This window comes from Pelophylax lessonae, assembly GCF_965119305.1.
Source record: "Pelophylax lessonae genome assembly, chromosome: 2".
In the NCBI taxonomy this organism is placed as follows: Eukaryota; Metazoa; Chordata; class Amphibia; order Anura; family Ranidae; genus Pelophylax; species Pelophylax lessonae.
Genome location: NC_138769.1, coordinates 111,328,225 through 111,347,591, shown reverse-complemented (window position 1 = coordinate 111,347,591; position 19,367 = coordinate 111,328,225). Strand labels below are relative to the sequence as shown.

Sequence of the window (19,367 nt, the reverse complement as noted above, 5' to 3'; positions counted from 1 at the left end):
GCTGCCTGTTCCATACCCCCCCTACTCCTCATCTAGCCTTTTAGGGGTACAAACAATAGTAATTGGGGCCTAGTGTGGTTGTGTACGTGCGAGATACATACACTTTTTTTGATCATATTTCCTATTCCGCTATTCAATAAAAACCTTTGAGGATCAATTGAATTGCGGGATAGTCTGTGTCGGTACGTGTGAGAGAGATCCACCTTTCCAAGTTGTTGGGGTTCATCTCATACTTCTGAAGGTTTGAGGGTGCTGCCTGTTCCATACCCCCCCTACTCCTCATCTAGCCTTTTAGGGGTACAAACAATAGTAATTGGGGCCTAGTGTGGTTGTGTACGTGCGAGATACATACACTTTTTTGATCATATTTCCTATTCCGCTATTCAATAAAAACCTTTGAGGATCAATTGAATTGCGGGATAGTCTGTGTCGGTACGTGTGAGAGAGATCCACCTTTCCAAGTTGTTGGGGTTCATCTCATACTTCTGAAGGTTTGAGGGTGCTGCCTGTTCCATACCCCCCCTACTCCTCATCTAGCCTTTTAGGGGTACAAACAATAGTAATTGGGGCCTAGTGTGGTTGTGTACGTGCGAGATACATACACTTTTTTTGATCATATTTCCTATTCCGCTATTCAATAAAAACCTTTGAGGATCAATTGAATTGCGGGATAGTCTGTGTCGGTACGTGTGAGAGAGATCCACCTTTCCAAGTTGTTGGGGTTCATCTCATACTTCTGAAGGTTTGAGGGTGCTGCCTGTTCCATACTCCCCCTACTCCTCATCTAGCCTTTTAGGGGTACAAACAATAGTAATTGGGGCCTAGTGTGGTTGTGTACGTGTGATATACATACACTTTTTTTGGATCATATTTTCTATTCCGCTATTTAATTTAACTGGGCCTCCATGCGAGACCTGTGTGCCTTGTTGCGCTGTTTTGAGTACTCCACCAACATGGCCAGTGGCAATGACGCCGTTCTCAGCTTAACTATCCCACTTCTATGCCTCCTTGAAAAAACAATTCGGGCGATGATGGAAGAGGATGTGGCACAGGATGAGGAGGAGGAGGAGGATGAAGAGGTAACATTTCCAAGGCTTTCAGGGCAGTCATTCGCAAGGGGCTCCGAGGGTGGGTTCCTGCACACGCAAACGCCAGAGACGCAATTGTCCAGCAGGGGCACAGTTCTGGAGGATGAGGAGGATGAGGAGGAGGAGGAGCTGGAGGAGGAGATGGAACCATGTTCACAGCAGGGTGGCACCCAGGCCAGCTCATGGCCATCACTGGTGCGTGGCTGGGGGGATACAGAGGACACGGACCATACACCTCCCACAGAGGACAGCCTTTCGTTGCCTCTGGGCAGCCTGGCACACATGAGCGATTACATGCTGCAGTGTCTCCACAACGACCGCCGAGTTGCCCACATTCTAACTTGTGCTGATTACTGGGTGGCCACGCTGCTGGATCCCCGTTACAAGGACAACGTACCGTCCTTAATTCACTCACTGGAGCGCGATCGCAAGATGCGCGAGTACAAGCGCACGCTGGTAGACGCCATGCTGCTGGCATTCCCATCTGACAGCGGGGCCACAGTGGAAGCACAAGGCAGAGGAGGAGGAGGAGGAGGTCGCCAACGCAACCAGGGCACCGCCAGCACCTCAGAAGGCAGGGTTAGCATGGCCGAAATGTGGAAAAGCTTTGTCAGCACGCCACAACAAACAGCAGCACCAGCAGCTCAGATGGAACGTCTTAGCAGGAGGCAGCATTTTACCAACATGGTGGAGCAGTATGTGTGCACACGCCTACATGTAGTGAATGACGGGTCTGCCCCCTTCAACTTCTGGGTCTCCAAATTGGGCACATGGCCTGAGCTTGCCCTTTACGCCTTGGAGGTGCTGGCGTGCCCTGCAGCCAGTGTATTATCTGAACGGGTATTTAGCACGGCTGGGGGCGTTATAACAGACAAGCGCAGCCGCCTGTCCAGAGACAATGTGGACAAGCTCACGTTCATTAAAATGAACCAGGCATGGATCCCACGGGACTTTTCCGTACCTTATGCAGAATAGCAATGGATACCGACCTTACCCACCCATTGTTCCATTTTTGCTCTTTCTCACTCTTTTGGGGTGTACCCTCATTTAAAATTTGTGAAAAGAAGCAGTGTTGGCTACCTCGTCCTCCTCCTCAGGGCCAGATTAATGTAGGGGCTATTGGAGCTGCAGCTCCAGGCCCCTACCTTTTATATAGGCCCCGGGTTGGCCATATTCACTGTTACCGCTCTTCTGTCACTTGTAAACACAGAAGTCTGGCTTCTATGCTCGCTTCCCCAGGCAGCACCCTCAGAACCTCCCCACACAGCGTGAAGGCCGGACAAGGAGGGACAGTTGGCGATGCATGGATGTGTTTATGGGCTTCAGAGACAGCATCCCATGTTGAATTAGGCATGCATGGCTGCACCCTTCCTCCTCTGGGTGCATGGCAAGGCACGGCCCTAAGGCCCTTCAAAATCCTCAGCACCAAGCCCATGATGCTGTTAATCCGGCCCTGGTCCTCCTCCACCGCCGCTTCCACCTACACCGCCCATAGGTGTGCGCAGCCTATTGCATTAAGGTGTGCACCCCAAAGTTGAAATACACATGCATGTGTTTGCCAGCAGGGAGAGTAATGTATCGGGGCCATGTACCTGTAGGCAAGGAGAAATAGAGCAGAGCAGGTCCCAGGGAGATCTTTCCCATCTCCTCACTGGCAATGCTATGTGCCCTAGGTGATTAGGGTGTGCCCAGGCACACCCAGCACACCCTGTGCGCACGCCTATGTCACCGCCACATCCACCACCACCTTAACCTCCCTCCTACTCCATATGGGCCTCGTCCTTCAGAGATGAAGAAGAACATTGTTTTATTTTTCTGTTTTTTTTTGTTGTTTTAAGTTATTTCCCTATCCACATTTGTTTGCAGAGCACTTGCCATGCTCTTAATTACGTTTTGCTGCCATTTGCAGCACTCTAGCCCTTTCCTTTGGTGTTTTAGAGCCATTTTAGTGCCTTAAAGTTCGGGTCCCCATTGACTTCAATGGGGTTCGGTGTCCGGGAAAAGTTCGGTAAAAGTCCGGGACACGGACCCGGACTTTTTTTTAAAGTTCGGCCGAACCCGTCGAACACGGACATCTAGGTGTTCGCTCAACCCTAGCCGTAGGTCCTTGGCGATGAAAGCTGCCACAGCTTTGGTTAGTTTCTTCCCTTTTTCTGAGTTGGGCGGATAAGTTGACAGTATGGCATCAATTCTTGGCTGATCTGGGTCTAGCAGTCTTTCCTTGGTAGTGGTGGCACTGCTGGTGGCGACAGGTGTTACTAACTCAGAGTGAAAACGGCTAACATGGTTTCTCAAGTTCGTAGTATTCCCTAGGTATTTAATTTTTGTGTGACAAGCTTTACATACGGCGTGTGTCTTGTCCAACTCACGCTTCCCTGTGTGTTCGTAAAATCCGAAATGTGCCCAGATGTTTGCTCTTAAAACGCTAGGTGCATTTTTTTATCTCTCGATCTTTTTCTCCTTCTGCCATATTTACCACCATACTACCACGTATGTGACGGAGACGGATGACGTAAGTTGCCAAACTCTGTCAGTGTTTAAAAAAAAAAAAAACTTGTAAACTAAGCCGCAACAAATCAACCAAGCAACATCTTTCATAAAATATGACTGTCTGTCTGTCTGTCAGACTCCCTTCCTTGCATGCACTGAGCCAAAACCCCCGGGGCCCCCCATTACCCCACAGCTGCCTGTGACAGTGACACTGACAGAGACCCCCCTCCCCCCACAGCTGAGCTGACTGCAGCCTGACACACTGACAGAGACCTGGGTGGATGTCCCACACCTTCCCCAATCCCCCACAGCACTGACAAACACTGAGAGTGAGTGAGTCCACCCCCTTGCCCAGACCCTCACACTGACAGAGACCTGGAAGTCCCACACACCTTCCCCAATCCCCCACAGCACTGACAAACATTGAGTGAGTCCCCCCCTTGCCCAGACCCCCATAGCTGACTGACACTGACAGAGACCCCCAGACCCCCACTGACACTGACTGACCCCCCTGGCTGCCAGACTGCCACAGCAGAACAGTACCCCCGGGCCCCGACCAACCGTCCCCTGTCCCAGGCCCCCCCCCCATCACAGACATCCCCCCGAGATACAGTCAGACGAGACCCCCATGAATGATTATGATTACACAATTTGTTCGGACATACCTGCTGTGTGACTGTGTGGGTTGTTGTGCACTGCATTGCAGAGGAGGACAGGTGCTGTGCTGCTCTCTGGGCTCTGTGGGGGGCGGCTGGCGTCACTGGCAGTGGCGTGGCAGCTGGGCCTCCAGGGCCTGTCGGCTACGGTGAGGTGAGGTGAGGCTGGCGGCGCTGGCTGGCTGCGATGGGGACGCACTTGGGGCTCCTCGCTCCTGTGTGTGGACTCACTGGACTGGCGGCTTCTGGCTTGGATGGCTGGCTGGCTTCTAGGCCGCAGGTGGGACGCCGATACACGCGGGGGATGTCTTGCTGCGCCTCGGCCTGGGTCAAAGAGGCGGAAGGGGAGGGGCGGAGCCTTTTTATTAAGCTCCCGCCACTAACCCACCAATCAGCTGCCGATCCTGCGATCTTGTGATTTTTTTTTTCCCCTTGCGCGATAGGGCGTGCCCGCGGCTGATGACGTCATTTCGTATAATCGATTATGCTGGCAGCCCGCATCGATGCAGAATCGCAAAGGGTCGAATCGCGATGCATCGATCTTTCGATTATATTCCCCAGCCCTACTGTATATTCAGTATATATGTGTGTGTGTATATATGTGTATGTATATATGTGTATGTGTATATATATATATGTGTATGTGTGTGTGTGTATATGTGTATGTGTGTGTCTGTATATACAGTATATGTGTGTGTGTGTGTGTGTGTATATATGTGTATGTATATATGTGTGTGTGTGTGTATATATGTGTATGTGTGCCTGTGTGCCTCTGTGTGTTTGTGTATATCCAGGAAGTGAACAGGCAGCAGATTCAGCTGCCCACAGTTAAAATGGCTGCAGCCAGACTTAGTGGAGGGAGATTTCTTCAGAATGTTTGGCAAGTTGGGCAACACAGTGGTTAGCACTTTCACCTAGCAGCAAGAGGGTGGCTGGTTCGAATCCCAACCACAACACTACCTGCCTGCAGGTTGCATGTTCTCCCTGTGCCTGTGTGGGTTTCCTCCGGGTACTCCGGTTTCCTCCCACACTCCAAAGAAAAGCTGGTAGGTTAATTGGATCCTGTATAAAAATTGGCCCTACTATGTATGTATGGATGTGAGTTAGGGACCTTAGATTGTAAGCTCCTTGTGGGCAGGGACTGATGTGAATGTGTAATGTATATGTAAAGCGCTTTGTAAATTGACAGCGCTATATAAGTACCTGAAATAAATAAGTACAGAATCACAGTATATATAAAATAATATGCAAAAGGGTTGGTGGGAAGCTTCACAATGGGGAATGTTTTTATTACAAATTATGAGAAGACAGTAGTTGCTTTTTAATGACCTGATTAAGTTCATGTATTTTATGACAAGGTCTCATCATTTTCAGTTAAAAAATCTCTTGTAAACACCTGCAATATGCTAATTATTTTTCTCTAACATTCTAAAATTCTTATTTGGACTAAACATACCATTCCTGTGCTTTCAGATCATGCCACTGTACAAGGAGCTCCATGCCTATGTGAGAGGCAATCTGCAAAAAAAGTATGGAGATAAGTACATCAGCTCCACAGGAGGTCTACCTGCACATTTACTAGGTACATAGTTCCTCTTCAGGCTGTGTAATGCCTGGTACACACGGTCATTTTTTTTTTTTTTTGCTCAACCAGGGGGCTGAACGGAAAAAAAAACTCCTCGAGGAGCTTGTTGCACCAGCTATGCCATGTTAGTATATTCATCTCCCCGCTGTGCTACCATATTGTGTTCTGATAGGGGGACAACCCCCCCCCCCCCACCGGAACACACTGGTCAGCACTCTCAGCCATTAGCTGAGAGCACTGATTGGATGCCGATTGGCTGCTGGATTCCAGCATGCTCGTTCGACAGAAGCCAGTTATGAGATCTGCTTCTGTCGGACAAGGACCTGTGCACATGGGCCGAATGTTGGGCGGTTTCTACTTTGCCGGTTGATTTTGGATGATAATCGCCCGTGTGTACGGGGCTTTAGACTTGTGACAATGCAATATTCTGGTAATGACACATTTCAACCGCACTTACATTATATTGTATCCTTATAGGTGATATGTGGGGCAGATTTTGGACAAATCTGTACCCTCTAACAGTCCCCTATCCAAACAGAGAAAGCATTGATGTGACTCCTACAATGAACACTCAGGTAACTGTATTAGAACTGTGAAGGGAGATAAAGATAAATACTTTAATGTATAACATGTTTTCATTGTGCTTTAAAATGTTTGTATAGCCCAAACTTTTTAAAATTTTAGATAGAGAATGAATTGCTTAGAACCCATATTAGGTTATTTTTGCTGTAAGTGTCCTGGTGGGGAGATTTTTTTTTCTTGGAGCTGCTACAGAAAATGATCGGTAATCCCCCCAAAGTGAGAGGAATAACCACTTTAGACAAAACCATTAGTCCCCACCAGATGATTTACCCTCATGTCTTGCTGTGGTGACAACTGTCAAATTTTCTATTTCTCCTCGCTTTCAGTCTTGGTGATAATGGTCAACAGGACAAATAGTGAAGGTGAATTTCCCTACTGGGGACACACATGGCTGCAAAAGTGAAGGTGTGTGTGTGTGTGTGTGGATTTTTTCCGCACTAGACTGAATTGGAACGCGGTAAAACGCATCAAAAATGCACCAGAACACACTTAAATGCACAAAAACGCACTGGAACACACATGTCCTTATTTAAGGTTAAAAAAAGGGGGGAATAAATGCACTGGACTGCATCAAAAACGCACTGGAACGCATCAAAAACACGCATGCAGAAAAGCATCTGGAATGCATCCAGACTGTGTTTCTATGGTATGAACTGGCCCAGTAAGTTCTGTCCCTGATGTGCCGATTTTTGTGTTTTTTATTTTGGCTGCATTTAGGCTTTAATGTTATGCCCATGTTAATGTTTTAAAGATTGAATTGTATGACAGGAAAAATAGACCATGATCCTTGTAATCAGTGTAGGGGAATATGTTCCTTGGATATGTACCATGGAAGGGACACCATAGCTATGAATAGTAAACAGCTGTGCACAGTAGCCAATCAGCTTTTTACTTCAGCGTGTTCAATTACCACTTGCTTACTGGGCACTTATACCCCCTTCCTGACCAGGCCAATTTTCAGCTTTCAGTGCTCTTACTTTAACAGCCCATTCAGACTGGCGCAACACGACTTTGTGGGGCGACCTGTGAAGTCGCGGTGCACAGCGTGCACCTCGACTTCGGCGTGACTTGCACGGACTTCATATAATTGAAGTCAATGCAAGTCGCCTCCAGGTCGCTCCAAAGTAGTACAGGACCCTTTTTCTAAGTCGGAGTGACTTGTGTCGCTCCTATTAGAACGGGTCCTGTACTACTCAATGGCGAGCGAGCGACCGCGACTTGTCAGGCGACTTGGTCGCCTGACAAGTCGCTTTAGTCTGAATGGACTCTAAATGACAATTTCGCAGCTATGCAACACTGTACCCGAATTAAATTTTTATCAATATTTTTACACAAATAAAGCTTTATTTTGGTTGTATTTAATCACCATTGGGTTTTTTATTTTTTTGCTAAACAAACAAAAAATAGACCGAAAATTTAAACAAAACATTTTTTACATTTTGTTATAAAATTTTGCAAACAGGTAATTTTTCTCCTTCACTGATGAGCACTGATAGGCTGCACTAATGGGCACTGATGAAGTGCCACTGGTAGGCAGCACTGATGGGCACTGATAGGTGGCACTGATGAGGCGGCACTGATGGGCACTGATCAGGAGGCACTGATGAGGCTGTACTGATAGGTGGCACTGATGGGCGGCATGAATAATGGGCACTGATAGGCGGCATGGAGAGATGGTACTGATGGGCACTGATCAGGAGGCACTGATGATGAGGCACTGATTCGCAGAAATGGTGGGCACTGATGGGCACTTAGGGGACCAATATCCCTCTAACAGAAGCCGGTTAATGGCTTTCTTCTTTTCTTCACACTGACAGTTTAAAGAAAAAAAAAAAGCCGGTAACTGGCTTCTGTTTACTTCCGTGATCAGCTGTCATTGGCTATGATTGGTAAGGACTCGGCGATCACAGAGTGTGCTGCCCATTCGCCTCCTGAGGCGTGTCAGTGGCGTGAGAACGGGAGATGTCCATGTACGCCCTTTCGGCATTTGAAGCCTGCGCTGTAGCTGTCTTGTGGCTTCAGGTGGTTAAGCTTTGACAAAAAAACCTGGAAGCTGATTGGTTTCTATGCAGAGCTGCACCAGATTTTGTACGCTCCAGTTTTAGTAAATCAACCCTACTGTGTGGAAGGATGGGATGTGCAGTACTGCAAGGAAGGAAACATCTCTTATCTACACTATGGCAGGGACAATGGTGATAATTCTTTAGGGTCAGTGTCTGCTTTTGTTCACTTCAGAACTGCAGTTCAAATGCAGGTCACAAGCAAGTCAACTGCACCTGCAATAAATTCTGAATAATTGAAACTAAGGTGACCAGCGCTATGGAATATGCAGTGAGTGTAGGTTAAAAAATTACGGTGTAAGCTGCCAACAACCAAACCCAAGAAGGGTTAGAGGATGGAATGTGTGCAAGTGGGGTTGTGAACGGCGCTAACGTTTTCAAAGGTTAAATACACTTGGTGAACAAATAACGTGGAATTGGAATGAAATAAATAAATAATGAAAGTGCTAGATGTGCTTTTTTGATAAAATGAATATAAATTATAAAGTGCACATGTGACTCATAGTTTTTTACAGAGACCGGTTATAGTGAAAAAACATACCCTGTGCCTTTTAAATAGTGCAATGACAAAGTGCAAAGTGCTGTTGCAAAAAAGGACACAAAGCTGAAACAGGGCAGTGGTTTTTATTTAACATTAAATGTACCAGGTGTTGCGTGTGTCCAATTTCAAAACAAGTTAAAAGTGATTATGCACAATAAAGAAACCTTAAAAAATCTGTGCTGCTGTGAGCAGAGGTGAAAGAATGAGTATTAGCCATTCAATTGCAAGAGATTGACAAATGAATAGAAAGGCTCCGGGTTGCAGATACCCGCGTGACCGCTAGGTGTCGCACCCTATATACAACCTGATATGGCTTTTCTGTTGTGGGATACCGTTCTGGGGCTTCTCCGCTTCTTCTGATTCCTTGGTGGATCTTATGGTCCTCAAAAAGAAATGCAGAGAAGGAAACCCCCTGGCACCATATCCTAAGCGTGTGCAGAAAAATGTGTATAAAAACTCACAGGGGAAGATGCAGGCTGTCCGCGATCAGTGGTAGTATTCGTGGGGAAGCTTCCGCGTTCCACGGCTCTGGCTCCGGGTGCCGGAAATGACGTAATGACGTTGAATACTCCGCCCTACCGGTTTCGTCGAAGGACGTCTACTGGAGCGGCTCCAGTACCCATTATTACAGAACCTTGGTGGATCTGTTCAGCACCATTGGTCTATGAGGACTGGAAATGTCATTTTTATTTTGCTCCTTCTATATGATACATAGATGTACTGCTGCTACTTCTAAACAAAGATAAATGTAACTATTTTACAGTAAAATGTATGTCAAAGACTTATGTCTGCTAATGTGCTATCATGGAGTTCCATAGGCCTACTGGGGTTGATTTACTAAAACTGGAGAGCAAAATCTGGTGCAACTCTATTGTCAAAACTTAATTTAACAAGCTGAAGTTAGAAGCTGATTGGCTAACATGCACAGCTGCACCAGATTTTGCACCCTCTAGTATTAGTAAATCTACCCCACTGTGTCACTGGGGGCGCGCACTGACAGGCAGGACAAATTCTGAAGCAATAGAGTAGATATAAAACAACACCATGCAGTCCAAAACACAGTAAATATTTTGAGTAAAGCAAATTCAATTAAGTCAAACAGAACCTGTTAATCAGGCACTCACTGAACATCCAGCAGTCTATTTAACCACTCTTATTTGGAGCAGATGTGCACTCTCATTCTTTTTGGAATAGAAGGGGCACTCATCTAGTTAGAGCGAGGTTTTATATGGCCAACATCCCAAGTAAACTGCAAAGGAAAAAAAAAAACCCTGGTAAGGAACGGGACTTTGAGGGCCGAAATAACACCACAATTGTAAATTAAAACATAATTTTAATAGATAAACATAAAAGCAACATAATAATAGAGATAAATACATATATCACAATACATACAGTATATCACAAAATAAAGTTGTAAAAACTTGTCATGATAGGACGAGGATATAATGAAGCATAGATTTCCAATGGGCACCCGACACCCAAAATGGGTGTCGGGTGCCCATTGGAAATCTATGCTCCAAAGAGCTTTTTGATGCACATTTATTTATTTTTTATTAATAAGTATTGTACATGTTAACACTTACCTTTTTTTTTTTTTTTTTAATTTTAGGGATGGACAGTGGAGAGAATGTTTAAAGAGGCTGAGAAATTTTTCCAGTCTGTTAACCTCTTTACCCTAAATGCCAATTTCTGGACGAACTCTATGCTGACAGAGCCTACTGATGGAAGAAAAGCTGTGTGTCACCCCACAGCCTGGGATCTGGGACAGGATGATTTTAGGTACCAAAAATAATACTGTAATGGGTAGACAAAAGGTTCTCAAGCTGTACATAAACTTGAATATCAGGCTATGTTCATGGCATTGAGTGGCCTGATCCAGATTTGATGTATCATCATGATGGTAAAATCTGATGAAAATTGGCAAGGCACATGGATCATGAACTCTCATATTAAGTTGGCAGTGGGTTACACATTTCCTTATTATCAGCAGAGATGGTTAAAAGGGTTATTTTCTGCACATATTCTGCAACCTTTTTTTTTTACAATTCAAATTTAATAAAGCACCACTATAGTGCAAAAAAAAAAGAAGAAAAAAAAACATATAAATTGTGACATTCTGTCACCCCAAAACTTTTTTCCAGATTTTTTTTTTTTTTTTTGCAGTTTAAACTCAAAATACTCTTTAAAACCTCTTCTGTGCTGCTATACTGTACCTTAAATAATATTAATAATCTCCCAGTAGCAGCTGACACTTTATGCCATTCACAGCATAACAAAAGTTTATAATTCCAGAATTTAGTACATAGCTCCTAAAGTGCAAAAAATTAATATATATATTGTGACACCCTGTCACCCCAAAATTTTTTTTTTTCCAGTGCTGGAAATTATGTGCAGGAAAAATGTGTGCAGAAAAAAACACTTGTTATGCACCTCCAACAACATTCACATACAGTATATTATACACCAAATTTGTATGCACATAATTGCCAGCATGGGAAGAAATGTTTTCGGGTGACAGGGTGTCATAATATAAATATGCACTCTGCACTAAACTTGGAATTATACATTATTGTTATGTTGTAAATGGCATAAAGTGTGAGCTGCTACTAGGAGATTATTAATAGTATTTAAGATACAGTATAACAACGTAGGGGAGGTTTTGAGATTTATTGTCAGTTTAGACTGCAATCTTTGCAAAAACTTCAAAACCAACAATGCCTATAATCTGTAGGAACCAGGACCCCAAGTATGAAAACTTGAGCAATGAATAGTAAACAATATGGATCCAGCCAATTCCCTCTGGATCAATGGGGTTAGAACACAAACCATGATTGGTGCTTTGTTTACTAGCTTTTACCAACTATATTAAATCAAAACCACAGCGCTAAAGACAGTATATTACCCTATATAACTTAATTGCTCATGAATAAGTGCAATATACAACCCAATATAAAAATGTGAAAAATAATATTATAATAATATTGTATACCCAGTGCTAAAAATTAATTAATATACCATAAATGTAGAAGAGTATATAACTGGGTGACAGTGAGAAAAATTATTAGGGTGACGGTGAAAAAGTTCTCACAAACAAAATGTCCAAATCAAAAATAACTAAAAATGTCCAATTTAAGTGAAATAAACATAAGTGTCCAGTGATCATCCAGTGATTCCTTGTGACTGGTACTCAAAAAATGGAACCATCCAAGTGACTTTGCATGAATCCCGTGTGTCACTCCATCCCCAATCGTGAGTCCACTTACCGAAAAACGTGGACCCCTGGGCTGTACAGCTAGGGGCCACAAGGGCTTGGTATTGGTGCTGCTGATAGGGACTGGTATTGCAGATAGGAACCCCCTTTAATGGTGCACTTTCTTCTCAATAAGGGAAGACAGATAAGAAATCCCAGGATAGTGTAATACGTTCATAACACTTTATTCATAAATAACATCAAGATGTACACTCACAGTATCGGTAAAAAACAAGGGCTCATCGTATATAACTTCACAAACTTGTGGTTGTAAGTGCAGCAGTCACAGCCTACCCCTCATGTAGTTCATGCTATGAAAAGCGGCCTGCGTTCCACCGCAACTTCCGCTTGCGCTCCACCTCCCGGAAGTGACGTGTTACGTTGCTAATCGGACGGGAATTACCTTGACGTGTTTCGTCCCTCCCAGTGGGCGTTTTCAAAGACCTATGTTAATAAGTTATATAGGATAATATACTGTCTTTAGCACTGTGGTTTTGATTTAATTTTTTTTTTTGATTGATGAGCAGCAGAGGCAGTTTTTTGTTTTGATTCATAGGTGGTTAGCGCAGGGTGAACTCTGTATTCAGAGTTAGTTTTTTTTACCAACTATATGCTCACATCACTAAAAACACAAGATTCACTTTGCATATTATTTTTAAATTCTTCTATATAGTTTTAAAGCGCTAGTAGAGTTATCAGAAATTATTAAAAATATTTACCATATTTTATTAAAAGATATAAAATCAAGAACTAAACAGGAGAATCAGTCTTTTTTGTAATATATTTGAGAAGGCTCCAGTTTAAATTTTGACCCAATTCCCTTTTGGTTTTACAATAAAATAAAGTACTGTACATGTATAACCCATACGGTGAGTGGCTCATCACAGGCTCTGTTGCAAAATCCCTGGGTGCTGGTTACATTTTGGCAAATCAGTTGGAAAAAAAACTATGTGACTTTAATTACTTTTTATCTACTTGAAAAAGAAATGTATCATTACATTAATGGCTGCACTAACTTCTTTTATTTATCCCAAGGAATAAGGTGAGTTGCTGTTGCCTGGAGTGCAGTGATTCATTTCTTTTACTGAGCAATTTTGATTTTAGTTATGCATCAGTGGAGTTGTAGCTCTTGATTGGCAATCACATGTTTGCTCTGCTTTTGAGGCCTGCTGTATGAAAGCGTCAGCCGAAATCTGATTACTGTGAGTTATATCTGGAGTCAACTGTATTGTAATCCCACTAATTAATATGCCAACTGTTTTTCTTGTTCCAGTATGGTATATTTATACAATGTAAAGTTCTATTTTTATGGTTTCTAAATAGAGAGTAATGATATGAATATTTTTTTGTCTATTAGGATAAAGATGTGTACCAAAGTGAATATGGAAGACTTCCTTACTGTACACCACGAGCTTGGACATATCCAGTATGACATGGCCTATCACCCTCTTCCTATGTTGCTGAGAGATGGTGCCAACGAAGGATTTCATGAAGCAGTGGGGGAGATCATGTCGCTATCTGCAGCTACACCTAAACATTTGAAATCCCTTCAGCTATTACCACCATCGTTTGTAGAAGATGATAAAGGTAGGCCGCAGGCAAAGTTTGTAATTTCCCTACAAGTCTTATAAAAAAAAAAATCTAACCTCCAATAGCAAAATAAAATTTGTGAACCCTGTGAAACAGCCCTTAATGTTTTTAATTATTTCTTACAATTTGGTATTATTATTTTTTTACAGTGCTATTGGGAGGGGGGGGGGGGTAGCATGGGTAAAATATGAGGGGTGTAAACAGACCCCTGACATCTAACCTTTTAGACAGAGAAAGGAATTGAGGATATAGATTCTTTAATTACTTTCTCTGCAATCTCAGTTGCACTGCAGATGAATGAACAGGAGACAGAGGCTGCAGCATTGCCCATGGGTGGGGGTGGGGGGGTCGGCACACAGGGGGGCACAAAGCAGGGGATATAACATGTTGGCAGGAGTGAGAGAAGGATAAACCACCTTTCAGCTGCTGCAGGAAGTGACACACAGGGCATCGTTCCTGTAATTGCTCCCCACCCACCCCCTGCTGCACCGATCAACCTTCTTGTCCTGCCCACATCCAATTCCCCCTGCTGCCTGGGCCCCACTGCGTGTCCAGGCCCCATTCAGGAGGACTGGTGGTATCGCCTTATTGGTGGCTCTGTGGGCCACTAATACTTGTTGTTCTCATATCTCTTCATAATCAGTGGCCAGGAGTCAGTGCTTTATTGCAGTCAGGACGCTTTTGAAGTCCAGGAAGAATGGAAGTAATAGATTGAATTTAGGAGCGTAGAGTAGGGTGATTTTTATCAGTTGATTAGAAACCCTATGCTTCCTTTTTGTACTTCCTTTAGTTGTTTACTACAGTATAGACAGAGTCAATAAGAGGAGAGTTTAATGACAAATTGAGGTAGAGAGGTCTCTCTCAATTAACCCCTCCCTATAAGTAAAAAACACACATCAAACAAATCTACTTTAATAAAGTCCTAAACATTCTTAGGCATCGTCCCTAGGTTTCCTGTTGCGTGGGCAGATGCACTCTGTGAGAGTTCATTAAATACATTGAATGGACAAACAAACCTATTGCACGTGCCAAATACTTTCCATGGTCATGGCCAAAATTGAGTAATGATTTAAATGATTACATTTGCATCCATACAGTACACAGCATTTCATTTTTCTTTGCATCTTCTGTTGCTAACAATGGTACCTGCCGTGTGTAATAAGCGATGCCGGAAGCTGTAAAACCAATTTTTTTTTTTTAATGGCTCCTGCAAACCTCCTATCTCCCTCCATCTTGATAAAACATTTTCCATTATAGGAATTATCCGCACACATGAAACATTATATTGTTCTTATTAGGACCTGGCTATGTTACCAAGTTGTGTTAAGATCCACTGGGAAAAAAAATTCCATGTATTTTATAACACATTTGCTGGGAACTAACAAGTGTTCATTCTAAAAAGTACAAATGAAACTGTGACATCTAGTGGGGTATATGGATACTGCACTTTACTAAAACATGGGACTAAGATAGAAAGCTCTTATCAACAGGAAGCAGGGTCTGTGGCAAAAGTGCGGAAAATCCTTTGATCTATTTGAGTTCTCATTTTTTTTATGTAAGTTGAAGAACCTGCATCACATAGATCTGTCAATGAATAAAAGGACACCTTGTGCCTCTGCTGAGCAATAGTGTTTTGCTGTCTAATTTAAGGATAGAGGATATAAACACAGATCTATAAAGAGGCAAAGTTATTAAAAAATGATACATGAAAAAACATTCTCCAAAACCAAAATTCACATTGTGTAAATGTTACAGTGATGCACAACTAGGGTTTCTCCAGAGGTTGTTACAGGTTCCTTGAATAATCATTAATTTTTATTTTATTTTTTTTCCAATTTTTTTCTTTTTTCCAAATTAATTTTTGACTCTCAGATATGTAACCACTGACACCAGTTGTCTTTGTCTATTATCTATCTGTAAGGGGAGCAATGTTCTCACTGACCCTCAATGCAAGGGGCATTACTTCAAAGTAGTGAACGACCGATATAGTTTTTTTTAATGCCGATACCGATATTTTGGTCATCGGATATCGGTATTGGCTGATATTTTCGGACATGTAAAAAATTCTTTTTTTTCTGAGGGTACTCCTTGTGGAGGGATCTGGGGTCTAAAAGACCCCAAACCCCTCCTCGGCACTGAAAAGCATTCAAAATGCCAAGTTTGGCTGTTTTGAATGCTGTCAGTTTTTTTAATTCGGCCCCGAGTACCCGTGAGTGATGTCATGAACACTTCCAGTTTTTTTGCATGGAGACCGGCACTAATGACTAATAAATAAATACTAATTGAACAAACAGTGCTATTTTTTATATTTAACAATTATCATAGTCATAACTCAAATTTGTAATGCAGCTCCAATTATTAAAAATTGATATAAAAAAATGTTTACTTGAATTCATGCATCCTACAGTACATAACAATAAAAGTAACGGCCATTATGCTTAGTAATACAGATTAGTGAGTCTGGTTAAATAACACATAGTACAATGATGCAACATTATGATGAGTCATAGTTACTGAGAATTGCAATTTGTATTCCCCTATGTAATTGTAACAATATTAACTTAGAACTCATAGGTGCCTAAGATATATATCCCAGGTGTTAAATAAAACACATTTGTTTGTGAAATGACTTCCAGAAACTGAAATAAACTTCTTGCTCAGACAAGCTCTCACCATTGTTGGCACATTACCTTTTACATACATGCTGGAAGAGTGGAGATGGAAAGTCTTCAGAGGAGAAATCCCTAAGGACCAGTGGATGACGACTTGGTGGAAAATGAAGTAAGCATTTGCTTATGTCAGGTATAAAAGAAGACAGCTTCAAATAGGGTGTCATCAAACCTGATCTTTAATTCTAGCAGCAATAGCAATATTAAGGTGTGTTTATTGGTTTTGTTGTAATTGGGACTGTATTCACTTTAAGACATTAGTAGGCCATTGGCTAGGGCAGCAGCATTAGTGTGGGATACCAATAAAATGTACACGTTGGGGGAGATTTACTAAAACTATTGCACACAGAATCTGATACAGCTGTCCATAATACCCAATCAGCTTCTAACTTCAACTTGTTAAATTAAGCTTTGACAATAAGCCCTCGTTCACACTGAGGACAGGTTTGAAATTGCACGAGTTCAGCTCAAATCGCATGATTTCAAACTTGCATGTCAGTGTGAGTCCGGGGGCGATTTGATAGACATTTGTGCTGGTTCCTGCACAGATGTCTATTAAAATTGCCCCTGAAGTCGCCAAAAGTAGTGCAGAAAGTCTGTGTTGCACCAATTCGGACAGTGCTGTTGCTGGCAATAGGCTCCGATTTGGCATGCAATTTGACATGTCAAATTGCATGTCAAATCCGGTCGATGTAAACGGGGACGAAAACCTAGAAGCCGATTGGTTATTATACACAGCTGCACCAGATTTTGTGTACACCAGCTTTAATCTCCCCCTTTATGTTTAGTTTTATTTCTATTTTTTTGCTGTGTGTAGATAAAGCCAGAAGAAGAACTATGGGAGATGAGGGGTTTAAAGAGCAATCAAAACCCTTTTTGCAGCTCGTGTAGTAGACAGCTACTATGTGTTTATTTTTTAGGCTCTTTATTGAGGAGCTGTGTAATCAGATCATGACTTTAAATGTTAAGCCTGAATGCTTTCATCAACAGCATATACCATATAGAGTATTGCATATGGTGTGAAATCCATTTAAATATAACAGATTATTTAGAAGGAAAATAACCACATAGTAACCAGATGCAGCCTTTTGTAATGATGAGGAACCCTGAGGATGAGACCTCTAATGATTTGTCCTGGGACCCTAGTTCACATTCTACATGAGGGCCCAAAGTGCATTTAATTACTTTAAACAGGATAGCACCAGTGTGTTATTTCCTTTATTGTAGTATGTTTATATGATTCTTATACTTCATTTTTCTATTAGGCGAGAACTTGTCGGTGTAGTGGAGCCAGTTTTTCATGATGAAACATACTGTGATCCTGCAGCTCTGTTCCACGTCGCTAATGATTATTCATTTATCAGGTAATGTGTCAGCGAGCTTTCAAATACACTATGTTGTTCCATTATACTAGTTGGCATTTGGGCACCTATATTATTCAATGTGTAATAAAGGTACAGCGCCACTAGATTAACTAACTAAGCTTGAAAAGGGTAAATTGGAGTCCATAAAGTTCACATAAGAGGATAGGTTCAGATGTAGAAAATGTAGCCATAAATTTCAACATCAATCTTGCCAAAAGAAGCTCCTGGCAATCATCACATAAAGGTAATAAAGGTTGTCCCCTTACCGGAAAGTTAGACCCCCTGTTAAGGAAGGTCCACCAAACATGCGATAAAACGATCACCAGGAACAAACGATGCACCCAATTCTCCTCCAGTCCTCCACAGGATATCCGGACAGGATCATGGACTCAGTTGACCTCATAGACCCCAGATGTAAACCATAGATGTTCCTCCAAGAATACAAATGGGGATGCACATAGTGAAGTATGTACAGATTTATTAAAGGAATAAAGGTAAAAGCACTCACATGTTGCTGCTTGACACAGGCTTTTACCTTTATTCCTTTAATAAATCTGTACATACTTCACTATGTGCGTCCCCATTTGTATTCTTGGAGGAACATCTATGGTTTACATCTGGGGTCTATGAGGTCAACTGAGTCCATGATCCTGTCCGGATATCCTGTGGAGGACTGGAGGAGAATTGGGTGCATCGTTTGTTCCTGGTGATCGTTTTATCGCATGCTTGGTGGACCTTCCTTAACAGGGGGTCTAACTTTCCGGTAAGGGGACAACCTTTATTACCTTTATGTGATGATTGCCAGGAGCTTCTTTTGGCAAGATTGATGTTGAAATTTATGGCTACATTTTCTACATCTGAACCTATCCTCTTATGTGGACTTTATGGACTCCAATTTACCCTTTTCAAGCTTAGTTAGTTAATCTAGTGGCGCTGTACCTTTATTACACATTTTTTCGGTCTGATACACTATTGTACTGGCAGCCTTTTCCATCCAGTTATTTCTCTTTGTGCGCAGCTTTCTTCTATTCCTTTCCACCTATATTATTCAAACACCATATTGTATATGCTATATGTCCTTACGGTATATATTCATGAGATTGAGGACCTATGGTGTGTGGGTTTTAAAGAGGTCAGGTAAACTAGTATCTTTTTGTATAAGTTTGTATAATAAATTACCTCTTTTTGGGAACATGGCAGCTAACAGTGTATTATTTCTATTTTAAGGTTTTGTTGATATACAATATGCATATCTTAGATATCTTAGAGTCGGTTCACACTAAGGCGACACGACTCCTTACTACTTTGGGGGCGACTTGTGCATTACCATGCACCACGACTTCGGAGCGACTTGCAGGGACTGCACATAATGGAAGTCTATGCAAGTCGCTCCGAGGTCACCCCGAAGTAGTACAGGACCCTTTTTCTAAGTCGGAGCGACTTGTGTCGCTCCTACTAGAATGGGTCCTGTAGCGGTCAATGGACCGCG

The 19,367-nt window shown here is 42.6% G+C and overlaps 1 protein-coding gene across 1 annotated transcript in view; it reads left to right on the top strand.

Annotated features, from left to right (window-relative positions):
- Positions 1–19,367, top strand: part of ACE2 (angiotensin converting enzyme 2) — a 104,892-nt gene that overhangs the window by 61,343 nt on the left and 24,182 nt on the right. Inside the window, exons 6-11 of the mRNA XM_082248483.1 lie at positions 5,708–5,816; positions 6,297–6,394; positions 10,615–10,784; positions 13,613–13,842; positions 16,482–16,626; positions 17,780–17,878. Coding sequence (XP_082104609.1) covers positions 5,708–5,816; positions 6,297–6,394; positions 10,615–10,784; positions 13,613–13,842; positions 16,482–16,626; positions 17,780–17,878 — 851 coding nt within the window. The remainder of the gene's footprint in view (positions 1–5,707; positions 5,817–6,296; positions 6,395–10,614; positions 10,785–13,612; positions 13,843–16,481; positions 16,627–17,779; positions 17,879–19,367) is intronic.